This window comes from Coregonus lavaretus, assembly GCF_964263955.1.
Source record: "Coregonus lavaretus genome assembly, chromosome: 3".
In the NCBI taxonomy this organism is placed as follows: domain Eukaryota; kingdom Metazoa; phylum Chordata; class Actinopteri; order Salmoniformes; family Salmonidae; genus Coregonus; species Coregonus lavaretus.
The window spans coordinates 27,493,986-27,514,375 of NC_139990.1; the positions used below are offsets into that span (position 1 = coordinate 27,493,986).

The window sequence follows — 20,390 nt, forward strand, 5'->3', positions numbered from 1 at the left end:
GCTGTGATAAATGTTATGGTTTATAAATTATATTTATGTTATATTATGGTTATATTAGTTTGTTGGTGGGAAGCACACACAGCATATCAATCCCATAGTGCTGTGATCAGAGATATGTATCCAGAGATATGATATGTTGAAGAGCTTCGGGGTGCATAATGCGGCCTGTGAGACGCTCTTTTTTGGCCCGCGGATTTCTTAGTAATTATCAATAATATGTGACCACCTTCTTTAATGAGTATATGGCAAAGCTTATTGAAGCTTGCTTACAAAGCCGGCATTTCCATGGATACAGATGAGTGCTACTGCTATTGGCTAACATTTAAATACGTGAGAAATGGAGTGATGTCATTCGTTAGTTCAACAACAGCAGTTATTGGTGCTCAAAGAAGTAGTGACACACAGCCAGCATCAGTTAACAAAAACTAGGCTGTGTCTGAAATGACAACCTATTCTCTATATAGTGCACTACTTCTGTTCAGGGCCCTGGTCAAAGGTAGTGAACTATGGTCAAAAGTAGTGCACAATATAAGGACTAGGGTGCCATTTCAGACGCAGCCCTAGACCCACCATGACTGCAAATGCAACAACTTCAAAAATACACATTATTCTTAACATTACCAAGATTCACTCCATCAAGTAGCATCTGAAAACTGTATTTAGCTAAGTAGAAGCTGTCCAAGCAAAAAAAGCTTTTAAGATTATATATTTTTTAACGTCCACAGCACTGTAGACTCAGGTGTAACTCACCTTGTAATTGCTCTGGCCCATCTGCATTTAAAAATACAATATCTCATACCTAATACTAACTCATAACATGCAGACAGAATATATAATAATGTGTTTATTAACTGTTGGTAAATGTATCCAGTCACTGGCTGAGGAGGACTTACTCTGTACTTGTTCTCTCCTATCTGCTCCACCTGGAACCTCTTGGTACATTTACACTGTGCCACCTGTCTGGTCACCTGCACAGAAAAAGAAGGGAGAAAGAGAGACAAAGTCACAAGGCTGGCTCCATTAACCTCCAATTCATGAGCTGCTATTGGACTAGGCAAGTCAAATGTCCAGCTTTGTTATTCAAAATAAGTGTGTGTGTGTGTCGTTTATGATATGTGGGTATATCTGTGTGTGTGTGTATGTGTCGTTTATGATATGTGGGTATGTGTGTGTGTGTGTTGTTTATGATATGTGGGTATGTGTGTGTGTGTGTGTGTGTCTTCCTCACCTCATCTTCTATCTTGTCAGCGTCGGTGGTGGGCCGGTAGGCGTCCTTGTTAGGGTGCAGCGCCGCCACAAACTCGTAGTAGTCGATGTAACCGTCTCCGTCCTGGTCAAAGATGTCTGCCACCGCCGTCATCTCCAACCTGCTGGTGGGGAACTCTGCACAGCACAACAAACAGTTAGAAAAAGATGATGACCAAGATATAGCACTTATCAGAAAGATATTGGACTTGACTAGAGTTTAAGTTGGAGCAGGCTATGGGCAAAGAACAGAGCTAACGATGTCTAGCTAGCTCTCAAGAGCATACTTGAGGCCAGGATGCCGTCGATGAACTCCTGGCGAGTGATCTTGCCGTCCTGGTCCTTGTCGATTCGCCTGAAGAAGTCCATGACGCGCGACTTCTTGTGGTTCATCCAGCGCATGTACTTCTTCCTCCACACGTCAAAGTCGAAGTTGGCAAACTCTTTCAGCTGGGGACAAAGACAATGAAGATAATGTGAGATAAATGAGGAAGAGCAATACACTGAGGAAATCCTGTGTCTGTTTTGACAAGACACTATATAGGACACCCTCTGCAAACATACAGACGTCCCACTTCTGAAACCAATGTAGCGAACATGACAGTGATGCAGGTCTCAAACTCGGGTCTCCAAGCCCGCTACTGCCCGAATAGGGAATATCAAGTTGTTACAATAAAGTACCTCTTCAAGCCTGTCGAGGGCGTCGTTGAGCTTGCGTTGGCGATCAAGGGCAAGCAGCCACACCTGCTGCCACCTTGAGCATAGCTGGGTCAGGCGGGGGTTGCCCCCAGCGATCTGCATCGCCGCCTGTTGTTGATGCTGTTGTTGCTGCTGGTTTTTACCTGTAGGGAGAGGAGGGAGAGGTGTCATGGTTACTGTGCATTATATGGGTTTATGTTGATGACACTCGATGGAATGTTTGATCATATTTAGGTGACTTCTATTGTCTTTCTCCTTCAGTGAAGTCAGTCAGGATGGACTGTGAATGTTTGGGGGACAGGCACCCACTGTATATCTTCGCTTATGCATTTCTAGGTACATATGCATTTAGTTTAACATAATATAAATGCATCTCTGTGAGGTAAAATAAGGTAACGTACGAGCTCCTCTCCTCTCAGCTAGGCTGCTAGGGGGCTCTGCTGGTTTCCTCTTGTAAGTCTTGGTCACTTTGTCCACGTCAGGCTGTTTCCGGGTCATCTCCTCCATAAACACCTGGGAACAATGGATTGACATTAGACAGCCAATCAGAAAGGGTGATAACAATTATAATAGCAACTTAGCCAATGAGGGTTTGAGAAAGGTAGGCTCCTCCCACCTGGTGTTCTGTGATGAGTGTTTTGAGCTGAGGGATGTCCTGTGGAAGCGTCTCTCCGTCACGCTGGACTAGGGTGGTCTCCGCCCACTGCAGCCATGACAACAACTCCTCCAATAGAGTGGCGTTGTTGAGTAGCTCTGTCAGAGCCGTCTCCAGACGCTGCTCGTGCTGTTTGGCCCATGTGAGGACCTATAGAAGCAAAATGCACCAATTAATGGGTGAAATACTTGAAATGACTATCTGGCCCAACAGGGCTTTAAAATCTTTACCCCCTCTCTTATCTCTCTATTCATCCCACTCTCTCTCTCCCATTCCCTCTCCAGCCAACCTACCTCCTCGAAGCGGGCTCGGATGATGGTAATCCAGTGTTTGATGGTGGTGATACAGTCGGCGTGGCACGCGGTGAGGATGGCCTCGCCCTGGCCCGCTGCCTGGTTCACGTCTGTCCTCTTCTCCTCCACCGTGGCCATGAAGTTCCGGTGGGTGTGGAGCAGCGTCTGCAGAGTCTCCGCCTCCTCGGGCAGCACCCCACGGAAACGCAGCGTCTGCTCTGCCTCTGACAGCCATTCCAGAAGCAGCTGCACCGCCGTGCGGAACTCCTCCGCCTGAGAGAGAGGAATGAAAGAGGGAGGGATCATTAGAAGGATAGAGAAAAGGGTTTTCAGTTTTATCTAGCTTTTGCTAAGTTTAAGGTCTTATACACTGTACTGTGCTTGCACAGATAGCATTAATGAAGGAAAAGAAGATTAACTGAAATTATCTGTATCTTTACATTAAATTATCATCAAATTTATGATTTTTTGTATCTTTGAAGTATTGTATTAATACATAAAAACAATAAAGATGGCATAACCACTTGGCGGCTTCTTCCCAACTGACCTGTTTGAGGGCCTGCTGGAGGCGGGTCTGCTTGGTGACGGACAGGGCACAGACTGTGTCCCAGCGGTTGCTGAGCTCTTGCAGTTGAACTTTGACCCAGGCGGTGTCGTCGCGGCCCGTCTCCATCAGTTCTCTGGCTGAGCGCTTCAGGGCGTGGACACTAGTGGTCCTCTTCCCCAACTCCTTTTGGAAGGCCTGAGGAGACATAACCGAACAGTGGTCAAACAACATGGAAATTGTGTTAACCCTAAACATAGGGCACAGGGGTGAAATATGAATGAATATATATTCAATTAGTCCCCAATAGGAAAAATGGGTCAAACATGATGTTTGATAAATAAGAATTCACATTTAATGCTGCTTGGGCAATGAGGTACTGAGCAAATGTAAGTATAGGCTTTTTTGTCGATTATTTAATATTTTTTCATAACCGATGGTAACCAATAGTCTAACATTTGCTGTTACATAAATAAATAAATACCTTGTGAGAGTCCATGAGGTTGGAGACCAGGTCCAGGTCTCCATGGACAGGCAAATCTTCAGCCAGCTGGGGTTCTACACGGTACAGCCAGTCCACCAGGGCCTGCAGGGCCTCAGCAAACTGACCTGAGAACAGCAGGGCCTCCTCCAGCTTGTGTTGCCTGGATGAGAGATGGAGAAGGAAAAAGTCAGCTGTCACATTACATTGAAATTGTAGCTATCATTATATGAACTTTGCTTTTATGATCCAGTATTCTATATGTCAGCATCCTGGAGAGCTACTGGGTTTGCAGGCTTTTGTTCCAGACCTGCTTTAACACGCTTGTTTCAAATAACCAATCAATAATTGTGGGGTTCAATCAGGACCAGAATTAGCTGAATCAGGTGCGTTACTTAGTGCTGGGCAGCTGGAACAGAAACCTGTACAATCAGTCGCTCTCCAGGACTGGAGTTGGAGAACCCTACCATAATAGTCATACTAATAAAGCATTTGTCGTCAAGTTTTCCCCTCACCTCTCCACACTCTTCCCACAAACGGTGTCCCATTTGTCCCTGACCTCCCCCAGTAGGTGGTCTAGTTTCTGGGTGTCTTCGGGCAGCGTGGCCTTGTCCCTCATGGCTTTACCAGACCTCACTGTGGTGTCATACACCGGCTGCTTAGAGCCCAGAGCCTTCTGAAACTCCTTCGGGCGGGAGGAGGGAGACAGAGAGAGGGGTATTTAGTTAAGGATAGCATGTCGTACAGGTAAGTGAAAAATCTCACAAAAGCACAGAGGATCTACATTGTGCAGCCTAATCATATGTTGTGTGTGGGTATCACTCAGAACCCTATTATTTCCATGCAAGACCCATACAGTGAGCTTTAAAGTGAGATTCCTACTGTACCTTGTGTTTGGTCAGATGTACTTTGATCTTGTCTGGCTCGTTGGAGATCTCCAGCTCTGAGTCTAGCCGGCTCTCAGCCTCCTCCAGCCAGTCAGACAGTTTCCTCCACGCCTCATGGAACTAGAGGGAGGTCAAGAGAAACTGGTGTATCATCTCTTATTGATGTGTGTGCATTCTGGTACAAAATGGCTGCCATATATCATCCATTCAGGTGCTGCATATTGGTTAGGGCGAGTTACCACCCCGGGGTCAGTACTAGTAGGGTACCTGCTTGGCCCTCTTGCGGGCCTCGTCGAGGTGTCTGCCGCGGTCCAGGGACCTCTGCACCAGCTTGTCCCAGCGGGCCTGTACACTCAGCAGCAGGTTCTTGATCAGAACCACATCCTGCTTCAGACTGGCGAAACGCAGCTGAGAGCCAGCCTTCTCCAGGGCCAGCACCTGCTCCCTGTGGGTGTTCACCTCATTCACAAACACCTGGGGTGAACAGAGATAGACAGAGAGCGTTTTACAATTGTATTAGTCCCTCATGACAGCCTTAACATAAAATTGATTCGCTGATTTGGTTCTGGGTACCATGATTTCAGCCGTATATGCACATGCAGATCAGCTAACAAAAAGGAGGGGTGGGAGTAAGGGAAATGTATTAAGTCTGCAAAATGTCTGATGAATATGATAAGTCAACTCATCATTCACTTACATATTATTGCATGATAAACTGCAATATTACATTTGAATATATTTATGTAAAATACAGTCAAGTATATTCTATCACATTCCATTCCATTGTAACTTCTCACCAGTATAACCACACCTACCATAGAAATTAATGTCAATCACGTATAACATAGGATCTCTATACTTCCATGGTGCCTAAACTGCCCCTACCTTGTGTTCATCTATCTGAAAGAGGACAGTGTCCAGGATGAGGGAGGGGGGCTGGGCCATGTTGAGGGTCTGCTCTGCCTGGGTCAGCCAGTTGATGGTGTCCTGGAGGGAGGACTGGAACCCTGTGGCCAGCGACACCGCCTCGTCTAGCTTCGCCTACGGTGGGGAGTGGAGGGGGAGCAAAATGGTCAGTGAAAGGTTTGAAGGTAACTTATAGATACAGCTCCTATGTAAAACAGTGTTTTTTATAGTCTATCTGTGAAAATCTATATTGTATTAGTTTGAGTCTAAAACCTACCTAAGAAATACATGAGTGCAGCTATTCGTATACATATACAAATTAAATATGCACGACTTTGCGTTAGGTACTTGTTTCTCAAGTTAGCATTCAGCTCTAAGCTCAGCAACCATTACATTTTCTGAAGGAGCTCTTAGAGAGAAGATTCAGCATCCTTTGGAGAACAATGGAAGTAAATAGCAAGCTTCTTTATTGTTACAAGTAAACACTGAGGTGTTTCAGCTTTTGGCCTCCGTCAGGGTTTTTAAAGAAGTAAGCCCTTCATTCATGCATCTAAACAGAAGGTTCCTCTCTTACCCTGCGGTCGTCCATCTTGGTGTTCAGGCTGGCCCACTTGTTCTGCAGCAGGGCCAGGTTCTGTTGGGTCTGGGTCGTACCAGCTCCGGGGCCACCCTCCTCCCCCCCGCGGGAAAGCAACATGGACTCTCCCGCGTCCAGCAGCCGGTTGTACTGCTCAGCGCGCTGGGCCAACTGGGTTTGGAGCTCCTATAGACACACACACATATGTTTTCAAAGGGTTGAATGGATGAACAATGAATAACCTCCATAATGAATGGTAAACATATGTGGCCATGGTTTGGAATGAGGAGTTTGATACTTTGAGGATCCACCCAATAACAACAGGTGTTAAACTACATAGGTTATGTATTGTGCATGTATAACACACCCGTTACACATGGTTAAAAACAACATGTTTACAGATTAGATAGTAGATTGTACAGTGAATGAGTATTATCCATCATATTTAGTGGGTGCATATGTTTTCTCCATCACATCATATCTCGTGTATGTATGGGCAGGCTGCAGTATTATAAAATGTATCCCCAGTATTACCAGGTGCTGCTGCAGCTGCTCCCGGGCGGTCTCAGGCAGGCCACCTGTGGGTTTGGCTGCAGACAGCTGGCTCTCTGTCCTCCTCAGCCACTGCAGGAACTCCTCCAGCTCACCATGGAAACCCTCCGCCTGGGGAACGAGGGACAAGGAGGAGGGGAAGAGGAGAGCGGAAACAAGAGAGGAAGTCATGAGTTGTGTGTTAATGGCAGTGCTACTGTGTGGTTCATTCATTAGCCCTGTGATTTTAGCTTAGTTAAGATTAAGTACAGTACTTAAACCATTACTTAACTGGGAAATAACACATTTTGCTAGGGCGACTTGATAATCTTATTTGTACAAGTTGGAAACCCCTAATATAGAAATATAATTACAGGGAGGGGTAAGATGAAATGGATAGAAATGGTTTCATTCTTTCTTTTCGCTTAGTTCAGTTCAGTTAAACAGTACTTATCCTGTAACTCTTCTCAGCCCAGTCCTCCTGTATTATTCTTACCTGGTGTAGTGCGGCCTCCAGTAGTTTCTGTCGGTCCTGGGTCTTGAGTAGCAGGTTCTCCCAGCCGCGGTTGAGGTGGTCCAGCTGGCCGCGGAGGTGGTTGGCCTCGTCCCCGGGACTGGACTCCAGCAGCTCAGCCCCCGCCGCGTTCACCGTCTCCACCGTGGACCGATGGGACAGCACGTCATTCCTCAGCACCTGAAAGAGAGAGAGGGAGAGATGGAGGGAGGGTGTGTTGGTTACACTTCTCCAATGCAATAACTGATGTGAAGCAAGCATTCTGGCACAAAATGGCTGCCATGCATAATCTATAAGGGAAAATAACAGAAGTGAGGCTGATATGGAGGGGAGATTGAGGAGAGATGAGAGAGGTAGAGGTAGACTAATAAGGCCGTTTTCCTGATGGAGAATCTCCATTGAAAGTGCTTTTTAGTACAGGATTGGCTTAATATGGGTCTCGGGAAACTGGCCGTTAAGAGTCTAGAACTTAAAGAGTAAAGAAGAAATGGAGAGTTGATAGGTAAGAGTGTGGGAGGAATAGATGTAGAGAGGTAGACGTACGTGGTGCTTGGCCAGTTCTATCTCGATGGCCTTGGGGTCAGAGTTGATGGGTCTCTGTGTGTCCAGGGTGGCATGGGTGTGACTCAGCCAGGACTGCAGCTCAGACAAGGCATGCTGGAACTGACCCAGTGCCAGGAGAGCACCCTCCACCTTATGCTGTAGGAAACAGCATAGGGAAAATAGCGGTTATTCAGTAATCATGTAGCATTGTATTGCAATCTGTAATCTATTGTACATATCTGAAGTATCAATTCATTTTAATTTAATTACCACAACTTTTAATGGTAGAATCTATTATGCATGTGTAACCATAGAAAGATAATCCATATTTCTATGTGTGTAACTGACAAACTTGATTTGGCAAATATTGGGTTCCCTACAACAATGTAGCGCTATTAGCCGACAGTGAGTTTGAGTTCCAGAGGACCGGAGGTCTGAAGGCGTTCTTTTAGAGAGGGCAGCAGTGCTACTGTAGCTACTGTCCAATAGTTAGGGAGTCACTGGGTACAACAGGTCAATGCATAGTCTGTGTACCTGTCTGTGCGTGATCTTGTCCCCCAGGTTGTCCCAGAGGTGTCGGAGCTCCGTAAGGGGCTCCTGGATCATGTCTCTGTCGGTCTGGTCCGAGACCTTCTTGAGCAGCAGCTCCCCCTGGTGGCACAGCTTCTCCATGTCTATCTGCTGCTGGTACACCTCCACCTTGTACTGCTTCTCAGAGGGGAGGAGAGGAGAGAGGAGTCAGGCCTGCACTAGCAATTTGCTTATCATTAAAGTGATCGTTAACTTTTTTGACCAAGAGCGTATTTTTGACTTACCGAGAATGTTATCTTTTCGTCAAAACCGTTTTTTAAGTACAATAAATATTATAAATATTTGGAGGATGATAAAAACATATAGGAAAATATTAAGTATACTATTTATATCAAAGCTACATGACAAAAGTCGATTATGATTCAAACCTTGAGTTCTTCGATCTGCTGTTTGACAGTTCCCAGATCAGTGCCCACAGTGGACATATCACACAGCTTTATCACTGCGTTGTCCAGGTAGTCAAACATGCTCTGCAACACACACACACACACACACACACACACACACACACACGAGTCAATCTAACTTCTGAAAACTATAATGACGATCGAGGTTCTGATACTTATAGCTGCCTCTACTTCATGACAGATTTACATTTCCTCTAAGCATCTACTTTCCTAAAGAACTAGTGCAATAAATACCAGATTATTTAATTATCTGACACACTGAGCTGAAAGAGTGATGCATTCTGGGACACTGACCTGCAATGCATCCTGGTACTGCACAGAAGCCGTCATGGCCTCCTCCAACCTCTCCATCCTCTCTCTCCACGTCCGGTTCAGGCCTTCCCAGGCGGCATTCATCTGAGAAACGGATAGAGAGAAGGAAGAAGAGAGGAAAGATAAAACATATACTGTACTGCAATAAAAAGACAAACAGAAAATCGAGACACAAAAAATATAATGCAATGAGTCCATTAATGTTCTTGATTTGTTTGATCCTGTCTTGAAGTTGGTTGTCATCCTGTACACCTCCTACCTCGTCGATGGTCTTCTTGACCTCAGGTTTCTCTGTTTCTCCGCAGGCGAAGATGAGGTCAGCCCCAAGGGTTCGTACAAACTCCAGCTCCTCCCTCAGTCCGTCTGTCTCGGCCTTGATGGCCTGATGAGTGAGAGAGTGAGAGAGAGTGAGTGAGAGCGAGCGAGAGAGAGCGAGTGAGAGAGAGAGAGAGAGTGAGAGAGACAGGCAGGCAGGCAGAGACACAGACAAACATAGATGGACAGATCAGATAACCCAAAAGTCATCACACTTATCAGTAACTACCTCTGCATATTCTTTCCCTTTCCTAACTCTGAGCTAACTACAGTACAGTGGTGGAAAAAGTACCCACTTGTCATACTTGAGTAAAAGTAAAAATAGAAAATGATTCAAGTAAAAGTCACCCAGTAAAATACTACTTGAGTAAAAGTCTAAAGGTATCTGGTTTTAAATATACGTAGCCCTTTCCACTCGCAGCCCCTGTCATCCAGTATTGAAATTGACAGATTTTTGTCATTTATAAGCTCCTAAATTGAAATGCAGTGGCTGTACAGTAACATGCTATACATGACGTTCTCCGCCTCACAGTTTTGACTGACAGCCGTTATAAACTTGTGCACCGCGTGCGACAAGATGATGCTCCCTCTAATTGGGCTACTTCTGCACATTTGTTGTTATCGGAGTGAGGGAACTGCTGTGAATCGAGAGGAGTCGATGTGTTCTGAAAGATGAGACGTTATAACAAATACCACTTTGATGTCATACTCATGTCCCCAGGAAGAGTAGCTGATGCGTCTGCAAAAGCTAATGGGGATCCAATAAACAAGCAAACCACACACACCCATGAGTCCAAATGTGCACTTCACATTTACATATTTGAAAACTCATGTCATTTACAGTGTCAATGTTTATGATCGCTATGTTTGATCCACAGTTACAAGGATGACATGCGTCATACCCTGGGTTGTCCTGTACAGAATGAGCCTATGTCTGTCGTATCGTGAAGAAAATTAGCCACGGAACACTCACTCGAATGCACTCATGACTCCATTCTATGCGCACCACAATTAAAATCTGTTTGTCTGACATGCCTTTTGAAAGCCTAACAGTGTAAGATCATATTCTAACTTAGCTAGCCATGTTGGCAATATAATAAGCTTTCAAATGATGCCCACCTGACCCAGATTGTGATTTTTTATTGAATGTTTTTGGATTGCATAAACAGTCATTGTGTGATGGTGGGGACGCAGGGCTATGTTCCAAACAAAAAACTACAAGTGTGCTTGCTTCAGTTCCTCAATGGCACAGCTAGGAGAACTCAAAAAAGCTATTTCCTTGAGTCATAAAAGTGCACTGAAATTACTTAGGAACTGTGCACAGTTCGGAGAGGTGTGTGACAACTCGGAGACACCAGTTAGACCTCTCAAACCTTTGTAATCATTTTTTCTTATCTTGCACCTACTCCAAAATGTCAATGAATATTCTTATTATGTTACGGAATGTATCTGTATTTTCAGATTTTGTTATCGATGATCCACCAGATCAGAGGCAGTAGGAATGACCACGTGTTCCCTTGATAAGTGTGTGAATTGGACAATTTTCCTGTCCTGCTAAGCATTCGTAAGAGTACTTTTGGGTGTCAGGGGAAATGTACAGTATGGGAAAATATCAGAAGTATCAATTGTTAAAAGTACATATTTTCTTTAGGAATGTAGTGGAGTAAAAGTTGTCTAAAATATACACTACCAGTCAAAAGTTTGGACACACCTACTCATTCAAGGGTTTTTATTTATTTTTACATTGTAGAATAATAGTGAAGACAACAAAACTATGAAATAACACATGGAATCATGTAGTAACCAAAAAAGTGTTAAACAAATCAAAAGTATATTTTATATTTGAGATTCTTCAAAGTAGCCACCCTTTGCCTTGATGACAGCTTTGCACACTCTTGGCATTCTCTCATCCAGCTTCATGGTATGCATTTAAATTAACAGGTGTGCCTTCTTAAAAGTTAATTTGTGGAATTTCTTTCCTTCTTAATGCGTTTGAGCCAATCAGTAGTGTTGTGACAAGGTAGGGGGTGTATACAGAAGATAGCCCTATTTGGTAAAGACCAAGTCCATATTATAGCAAGAACAGCTCAAATAAGCAAAGAGAAACGACAGTCCATCATTACTTTAAGACATGAAGGTCAGTCAATACGGAACATTTCAAGAACTTTGAAAGTTTCTTCAAGTGCAGTCGCAAAAACCATCAAGCACTATGATGAAACTGGCTCTCATGAGGACCGCCACAGGAAAGGAAGACCCAGAGTTACCTCTGCTGCAGAGGATAAATTCATTAGAGTTATCAGCATCAGAAAATGCAGCCCAAATAAATGCTTCACATAGTTCAAGTAACAGACACATCTCAACATCAACTGTTCATAGGGGACTGTGTGAATCAGGCTTTCATGGTCGAATTGCTGCAAGAGATTTTTGGTTCAAACCGCCGTGTCTTTGTGAGGCGGTGTGGGTGAACAAATTATCTCTGCATGTGTAGTTCCCACTGTAAAGCATGGAGGAGGTGGTGTTATGGTGCTTTGCTGGTGACACTGTCGTCTGTGATTTATTTAGAATTCAAGGCACACTTAACCAGCATGGCTACCACAGCATTCTGCAGCGATACACCACCCCATCTGGTTTGGGCTTAGTGGGACTTTCATTTGTTTTTCAACAGGACAATGTCCCAACACACCTCCAAGGCTGTGTAAGGGCTATTTTACCAAGAAGGAGAGTGACGGAGTGCTGCATCAGATGACCTGGCCTCCACAATCCCCCGACCTCAACCCAATTGAGATGGTTTGGGATGAGTCGGACGGTAGAGTGAAGGAAAAGCAGCCAACAAGTGCTCAGCATATGTGGGAACTCCTTCAAGACTGTTGGAAAAGCATTCCAGGTGAAGCTGGTTGAGAGAATGCCAGGAGTGTGCAAAGCTGTCATCAAGGCAAAGGGTGGCTACTTTGAAGAATCTCAAATATTAAATATATCTTTATTTGTTTAACACTTTTTTTGGTTACTACATGTTATTTCATAGTTATGATGTCTTCACTATTATTCTACAATGTCAAAAAAAAATGTAATAAAGAAAAACCCTTGAATGAGTAAGTGTGTCCAAACGTTTGACTGGTAGTCTAAATAGTAAAGTAAAGTACAGATACCCCCAAAAATACATAAGTAGTACTTCAAAGTATTTTTACTTAGTTACTTTACACCACTGCTACAGTAAATACATTGCACGTTTCAAACAGAAGGTGTAAAGGCTGTTACATAGCTACCAACATGCTGGCACCATTCCTTGACATTTATCCTCTTCATCTTCACCACTCCTTCATATCCTCTCCTTTTCTTACCCCCCCTCTCTCAGCAACCCTCCATCCCCTTCTCCATACGTACCTCTGCAGCCTCTATCTGCTGTTTGATGAGGGAGGGGTCCACCCCGGGGTCCTCCAGCTCCTTGACGATGTCCTGCGAGTCACGGAGCGTGCTCAGTAGTGCCGCCATGTCGGCCCAGAACTTCCCAGCCAGGTCCAAGACGTCTGTCAGCTTCCCCTCCCGCTCCTCAGCCCTCTGCCGGATTTCATCCCACAGGGAGCGCAGGCGCAGGAGACGGGAATGCACGGCTGGGATGGGGAAAGAGGGGGGTGAGAGAGTTGGGAATGAATCTGAAAGCGTGGTGTTATTTGTCCATGCTTGAAAGGACAGAGTCACTATTTGCGATTAGCTATACTACCGTTCAAAAGTTTGGGGTCACTTAGAAATGTCCTTGTTTTCGAAAGAAATTCAATTTTTTTGTCCATTAAAAGAACATCAAATTGATCAGAAATACAGTGTAGACATTGTTAATGTTGTAAATGGCTATTGTAGCTGGAAACAGCTGATTTTTAATGGAATATCTACATAGGCGTACAGAGGTCCATTATCAGCAACCATCAGTCCTGTGTTCCAATGGCATGTTGTGTTTGCTAATCCAAGTTTATCAATTTAAAAGACTAATTGATCATTAGAAAACTATTTTGCAATTATGTTAGCACAGCTGAAAACTGTTGTGCTGATTAAAGAAGAAATAAATCTGGAGCATCAGCAATTGTGGGTTCGATTACAGGATCAAAATGGCCAGAAACAAATAACTTTCTTCTGAAACCCATCAGTCTATTCTTGTTCTGAGAAATGAAGGCTATTCCATGCGAGAAATTGCCAAGAAAGTGAAGAACTCGTACAATGCTGTGTACTACTCCCTTCACAGAACAGCGCAAACTGGCTCTAACCAGAATAGAAAGAGGAGTGGGAGGCCCCAGTGCACAACTGAGCAAGAGGACACATACTAGTTTGAGAAACAAACGCCTCACAGGTCCTCAACTGGCAGCTTCATTAAATAGTACCTGCAAAACACCAGTCTTAATGTCAACAGTGAAGAGGCGACTCCGGGATGCTGACCTTCTAGGCAGAGTTGCAAAGAAAAAAATTGCTTTTCTTTCGAAAACAAGGACATTTCTAAGTGACCCCAAACTTTTGAACGGTCGTGTATGTGAAAATGGATGGAGGAATTGTATGTAAAGACAAGTAATTATTCATTATTTTAGCCCTGAACCTAACCATAACATTACAACTAATAGCTCATGTACTTGCTTATAATTTCTGATGTTATTGCTGCTTTTGTCCCTTCTAGCATGGCCATCTAGTGACTAGCTCTCAACAGTGGTATTTTAGAGAGTGAGTAGGCTACACTCCCACTACCACTGCACAGAGCACTCATTCATATTTATGAAGTGACGTACTGAGAAATTGACGTTTTAGTCACTCTCCTCATATTGAGTAATTTAGCAGACGCTCTTATCCAGAGTGACTTACAGGAGCAATTAAGGTTAAGTGCCTTGCTCAAGGGCACAACAACAGATTTCCACCTACTCGGCTTTGGGTTTTGAACCAGCGACCTTCCGGTTACTGGCCCAATGCTCTTAAACGCTAAGGTACCTGCCACCCTTATGAATCACTGTCTCTTGTGTATGAGTGTATCCCTGGGTGACGTATGTGATATGTGTGTGTTTGTTTGTACACAGTATATATGTAAGTGTATCTCTGTGTGTGTTTGTTTGTACACAGTATATATGTAAGTGTATCTCTGTGTGTGTTTCAGGCACTCACCCTGAGCAGCAGGGTCGTCGTGGGCTGCTCGACTGATGAGCTCCTCGCCGCGGGCACACAGGGCAGAGAAGGAGGGCAGCAATTTGTCCAGCTCCAGCCCTGTTGCCTTATGATCAGCTAGCTGCTCCCGGATCTTATCCACCTCCGCCGCCACGGGAGGAGGGGATCGGAGGCGCTGCACAGCCCCTTCCAGGGTCTCCAACAGGGGGTCCATCCTGTCGTGGAACTGGGAGGGGAAGAGGGAGGGGGTGGAGAGAAAGGGTTAAGAAGAGGAGGTGGGTAATGTAAAATGTAAAATGTAAATGTAATGTGACTAATCGATGATTTATGCTTGATCCGCCAATGCTGTCCGGAGGCTCCGTATGGAGGGTGTGACGCAATTGCGGAGCCTCCGGAGGCTTGCGGAGGCCAAATCGAGCGCCGTACGGCAATGCTGTGCGCCTCCCAATTTTTGTAACAATGTGGAGGGCTCCGTATAGCTCCGCATTGACATGATTGGTTGACGGTAGGTGGGGGCGGGAGGTCCTGTATAAACACAAACTCACTTCTTTGACAACTTCCTTCACAACAGCTCTGCTCTTCTCTGCGAAGCGCAATAATTATGAATGCCCTGACTTCTACAGAGGCCGTATTGCAGCAAATGCTGTATGGCCACTGCAGACGTCGGATTGACCATGCAGAGACGTTAAAGATTTTTTCGTGTTATTATACATACTTTCATATGTATTCTGAGGGGAGGGGTGACATTTTGATGGTGCGAAAATGCAGAGATCTTACCAAAAAATACCATGTAATTTTGGATACTTGGACGGGCATGTGATGTGGGAGTACTATAGATGTATTTACTATACATTAATAAAGTTGACTTAATTAGGAATACTGCGCCCAACTTTCAATCAGCACACATTATTACCACAGCCTCACTAAGTGGTTGTTGATAAAGGTTATATGGACATTTTTGTTAAATAACTGCATTTGAGCAATGTCAAAATGTGTAACATGGACTGGAACAGAGAGGAGGGCAAACCTAGAGTTGCCAATTGCCATACATATCAAAACACACTAATTGGGAAAGAGGAGAGGCATTGGACAAAGTATTCTTAGGAGTTATAGAGGGTTGTCTAAGCCTAGACAAGGTTCACGCAGGAAGGAATTCTAATAACTAACAAAACCATTTCTGTAAGTTGTGTCAGTACATCTGGGTCAGTACTATGGTTACTAAGTCACGTTGTGGTCGGTTGGCGTCAGTACAGGTCAGTCAGTGGTCTTACCTCTACCAGCTGGGTGATTGCAGTGAGAAGTGACGATGGATGGAGGAAATGGTGGGTCAACACATACAGCACATCCACAATGAGTAAGAGGTGGGGTGGAGGGATGGAGCAAACCAGGGAGGGAGGGATGGAAGGATGGAGGGATTGAGGAGTGCAAGGAGAGGGGGAAATGTAAGGCACAAGGGAGGGTTGGGAATTTAGGGGGGGGGTAGAGAGGTATGGAGGTTGGTGGTTTAGGAGGGATGAAAAGAGAGAGAGAAGGATGCATAAAGATAAGTGGGTGATATGGTCCATTAGGGATGGGATGGGAGGTGGAGACACAATACATTGTGTTAGATCAGTGACATGCACACACTCTGGCCAAGCAATACCAACAGCAGCAACAATCAGCTTCGCGCTCCGTGATAATCAATGGTGGCTCATGATTTATTCAATTAGGTGCTATGAGAGAGCATTTGACAAGAGAACTATTGAAATAAAATGTGAATGTTACTTATGGAAATAGAAATGGGAAAAGCGAGTTGTATGTAACCATTTCTTTACTACAAGCGTAGCAAGAAGCTGTGTAGTTTAGCAAATAGCTACTATTACTACCACTACCATCATATTATGACCAAGACTTTCGAAGATCATTGCAACATTTCTTGGAGCGCAAGAATAAGTTCTCTCTTCCATTCCTTTTATGGAAATTAGCAAAAAGAGCCAAAACACAGCTCCAAGTAAAGAGTCCAGTACACCATCATACTATAGTTTGAGCATTGGTCCCAGAAATACAACTACACTACAGCCAATGCCTAATACCACACCACTCTGTTGTGGAAGAGGAGTATAAGTGTACATTGATCTCATAATGCCATTAGCAGCTAGCTTGTACACATGGCATCCATATGAGGAAATCTGATGACTTCCAAATATGTATACAACAAGGCTTACGGCATCCATATAAGGAAGTCATCAGATTTCCTCATATGGATGCCATAGTTCGGTTGTATTGGGGCATCAATCGGCAGACACAAGCTTCGGCAATTGACACCCTTTCAAGCTACAATCTAATTTCAAATTCACTTTACGAAACCATACCTGTGCAGACTGAGACACGGCCTCATCCAGGGTGGTGGCGCGACCCTTGACCACCTCCTTGATGGCCACGTAGCGTTTCTCGGCGTCGCTGTAGCGCTGCCTCACCGTGGCCCCCTCCTGGTGACTCAGAGCAGCCAGCTGGGGGCCGATCTTCAGCAGCTTGTCGATGTGGGGCTTGTGCTCTGATATGGACTCCCTCAGAAGCTGGAGGAGGGATGGAGGGAGGGAGAAAGAAAGAAAGGAGAGGCAGAAAGAGTGGAGAATAAGGAAGGAGGAAGATGGATAGTGTGATTGAGAGAGTGGTAGAGTTAGAGTACCACACAGAAAGAGAGGGAGAAATGAAAAAAGGCAAATTATAAAAAGTAGAAGTGCTGGAACTCCTTCGACATGATACATCTTTTCACAAGGATATTAGTTCAAATACAGTCATTAGAGCCTACTCCCATCCCACTCCCTCCCCCTTCTGCCTCCTTCCAACGCTCCCTCCTCACCCTCATCTGTTCCTGTTGTAGACGCAGGGCCTCGGTGTCGATGGCGGGTGGGGGCAGCTGGGCGATAAGGGTCTCCGTCTCCCCCAGCCAGGGCTCCAAGTCCTCCTGGGTCTCCCAGAAACGGGCCACCAGGACCTGGGCCTGCTCCAGGGCTGAGAAACGCTCCTGGTGCTGCTGGCTCACCGCCTCGTAGCGGGCAGACAGTGAGTCAGTCTTCTCCTGAGGAGAGAGAGCAGAGGAAAAGCGGTTAGAATGGTTCACATTTGGTAACTCGGCAAAAATCACTGGAATATTTCCCATTTTGTCTACTACTGTTGTGCCGTTTTACTTCAAGCACAAAATACAAGATAATTTGCATATTTGTATTTCGAGGCCAAAACACAATATTTCCCTCCTTGTTTATAATATTTAATAATACGTCTATCATGTCATTAGATTTTCCTGTGAATTAACTTTTCTTAAAATTGGTCATTGCTTATATGTTACAAAAGTCCTCTTGGGGTGTTTGGAAGCCTTTCACCCTTCTCTCTGACTCCCTGCATTTCTCTGCCCTCTTTCGCTCTCCCCAAACACTCTCCCCTTCCTATTCGTCCCTCTCTTCTCACCACCAGAGCATCTCTCTGCTGGTCGCTGCAGGTCTCCAGGATGTCGTCCCTGGTGTTGAGTAGCTGGTCCACTGTGTCTTTGTGTCGGATGATGTCGATATTGAAGGCCCTCTGGACCTGTAGCTGGGCCACGGTGACGTCAGGCTCCAGACTCAGAGGACCTAGGGAGGATAACTTCCTCTCAGTCTCCCCAGTCCAGGTCAGCTCCGCGTCCACCGCCTCCTCATACTGCGGCACAGAGAGATAGACACAGTTAGCATGGCACACTCAGCCTCCCCATACTGACTGAGAGGATGATATGTTATTAGCATTTACAATAGCGTTAGCTGGTTAGCATTACACAGAGCCTCCTCATGCTAAGAGAAGACCAGAGGGAAATGCTACAACATTAGCATCATCCTCTTATTGACAACGAGAGCAGAAACCTCATGAATTACTTCTACACATCATACAGACAAAGATAGAGAGAATGAAGACCTGAAAATAAAAACTATTCAAATCCTGAACTTATACAATTAGGCCTACCTTTAACTATCAACACCATAATGCACTGTAAATATATACGATCACTGAATGGACTCAGCAGCCAGTACTCAATGAAGTACTAATGGTGTACGCGACCAATAAACTTTCATTTGATTTTGTCACATTGCAGTACCTGTTGTGACCTCTGGATGGCAGCCTGTACCAGCTTTACCCGCTGGGTGATGGTCTCGTCCGCCGTTCGGTAGCGCTGGTTGTCGTCAGCCACCAGGCGGTCCAGACCCTCACGGGCACGCCAGGGCACCAGGTCTAAGAGGGCATTGCCCACCTCGTTGACCGTGTCCAAAACCAGACGTTTCTCCGCTGATACACACTTCAGCTCCTGGGAGAGAAACACACACACACAGATTGAGTATCTTCAACTCAAGATATAAGTCCTACTTACGCTACAGTAAGAACAATTATAATAACCACAAGACAGTTGGGCTAAGGAATAAGGAATCTATAAGTTATTCTTTAAGAATCAATGGGTTTGTCATTAATTGAAATGACCACTGAACATCTGGAAATATTGAAGATTGTAAATATGTTTACACAGCATATATTATATATTCACAGCATACTGTTAAGAAAACGGCCCCTACCTTCTGTCTGTCCTGATAGGCCGGCGTGGCGTCGGGCTCCATGACGTTGAGCTCCGCCTCCACCTTGTCCAGCCATTGGTTGAGGTCGTCGTGGGCGCTGGCGAATCGCGTGCTCAGCTGCAGGGCCTGCTCCAGTGTGCGGAGGGCTTTGCTGCTCCCGGCCGTCATCTCAGCGTAGCGAGACTTGATACCGTCCAGCTTCTCCTGGATCAGCAGAACCTCTTCACCTGCAGGGGTTAACAACAGACCCAGAGTCAGTGGAATCCAGGCTCCGTGGTTATAATATGCCTTTATAACGACAGGTCCAGGAACAGTTCTGGCTGTTTGGCTGGTGATGGTTAGATGCGGGCCACGGGAGAGCCGGTCCAGAATCAGGGAAGGGAGATTTCGTAGTTTCCAGAGTTAAGAGGTTGTACTGTACCTGTGGTTTGCTTGAGCAGGGCCTGTCCGTTCTTGATGGCCTGGTCAACCTGCTTCTTCCTGCTCACGATCTCTTCATTCAAAGACTGATGGGGGAAGTGGAGAGAAAATAGAATGAACACCCTATAGAGAGTAATAGAAGTCATTCATATTGCTACTCAATGTCTAGACAGTACTAGCCAATACAATACTCCCTGTGGTAGTGCGGTAGTATCCTACCACTGTGTGATAATGAATAGCTACTCCCTGTCCAAACCATAGTATCGTACCAGTGTGTGCTTGTGCTGCTGGGTGAGGACCCCCGGCTGGTAGCTCTGCACCGACACCTGTCCCAGCCGCTGGCCCACCTCAGCCAGCCAGTTGAGCACCTCCACCTCATCCTCCCCAAACAGCTGGGCATTGGCCAAGGCCTGCTCCAGCATGACGGCCCTGCGTTGGCACCAATCACTGAGCTCCGAATGGCCTAGCCGCACCGCCCCCACGCGCTCCCCCAGCCAATCACGGTCGGCCGCGCAGCTGAGGGGCGCCAGGGATTGGCCGAGGGCCTCGAGGCGGTCGACCTCGGCTCCTCTAGAGGAGACGGCCTCTTCGACGGCCTGGTGTGGTGTGTGTGGAGAGGAGAGGGTGGAGGGGAGATGAGGGGAGGGGGGGTAAAGGAGAGAGGAGGAAGAACAGAAGAAAAAAAACAAATAAAATAAAATGAGAGCATGCAGATGAGAAATCATAAGGAATGGCCATAAATCATAAGGAATGGCCATAAATCATA

The 20,390-nt window shown here is 45.5% G+C and overlaps 1 protein-coding gene across 1 annotated transcript in view; it reads right to left on the bottom strand.

Annotated features, from left to right (window-relative positions):
• macf1a (microtubule actin crosslinking factor 1a) overlaps positions 1–20,390 on the bottom strand; it is a gene marked incomplete at its 5' end in the record, with an annotated part of 244,075 nt that overhangs the window by 13,887 nt on the left and 209,798 nt on the right. The window contains 30 exons of the mRNA XM_084152246.1: positions 894–968; positions 1,229–1,383; positions 1,533–1,695; positions 1,927–2,087; positions 2,346–2,457; positions 2,561–2,749; positions 2,893–3,165; positions 3,440–3,634; positions 3,921–4,080; positions 4,433–4,602; positions 4,805–4,924; positions 5,072–5,278; positions 5,690–5,845; positions 6,285–6,473; positions 6,822–6,950; positions 7,315–7,512; positions 7,876–8,031; positions 8,410–8,583; positions 8,835–8,936; positions 9,168–9,269; positions 9,445–9,567; positions 12,882–13,108; positions 14,631–14,856; positions 16,982–17,185; positions 17,473–17,691; positions 18,078–18,305; positions 18,736–18,942; positions 19,205–19,431; positions 19,626–19,710; positions 19,894–20,220. Coding sequence (XP_084008372.1) covers positions 894–968; positions 1,229–1,383; positions 1,533–1,695; positions 1,927–2,087; positions 2,346–2,457; positions 2,561–2,749; positions 2,893–3,165; positions 3,440–3,634; positions 3,921–4,080; positions 4,433–4,602; positions 4,805–4,924; positions 5,072–5,278; positions 5,690–5,845; positions 6,285–6,473; positions 6,822–6,950; positions 7,315–7,512; positions 7,876–8,031; positions 8,410–8,583; positions 8,835–8,936; positions 9,168–9,269; positions 9,445–9,567; positions 12,882–13,108; positions 14,631–14,856; positions 16,982–17,185; positions 17,473–17,691; positions 18,078–18,305; positions 18,736–18,942; positions 19,205–19,431; positions 19,626–19,710; positions 19,894–20,220 — 5,259 coding nt within the window. The remainder of the gene's footprint in view (positions 1–893; positions 969–1,228; positions 1,384–1,532; positions 1,696–1,926; positions 2,088–2,345; positions 2,458–2,560; positions 2,750–2,892; positions 3,166–3,439; positions 3,635–3,920; positions 4,081–4,432; positions 4,603–4,804; positions 4,925–5,071; positions 5,279–5,689; positions 5,846–6,284; positions 6,474–6,821; positions 6,951–7,314; positions 7,513–7,875; positions 8,032–8,409; positions 8,584–8,834; positions 8,937–9,167; positions 9,270–9,444; positions 9,568–12,881; positions 13,109–14,630; positions 14,857–16,981; positions 17,186–17,472; positions 17,692–18,077; positions 18,306–18,735; positions 18,943–19,204; positions 19,432–19,625; positions 19,711–19,893; positions 20,221–20,390) is intronic.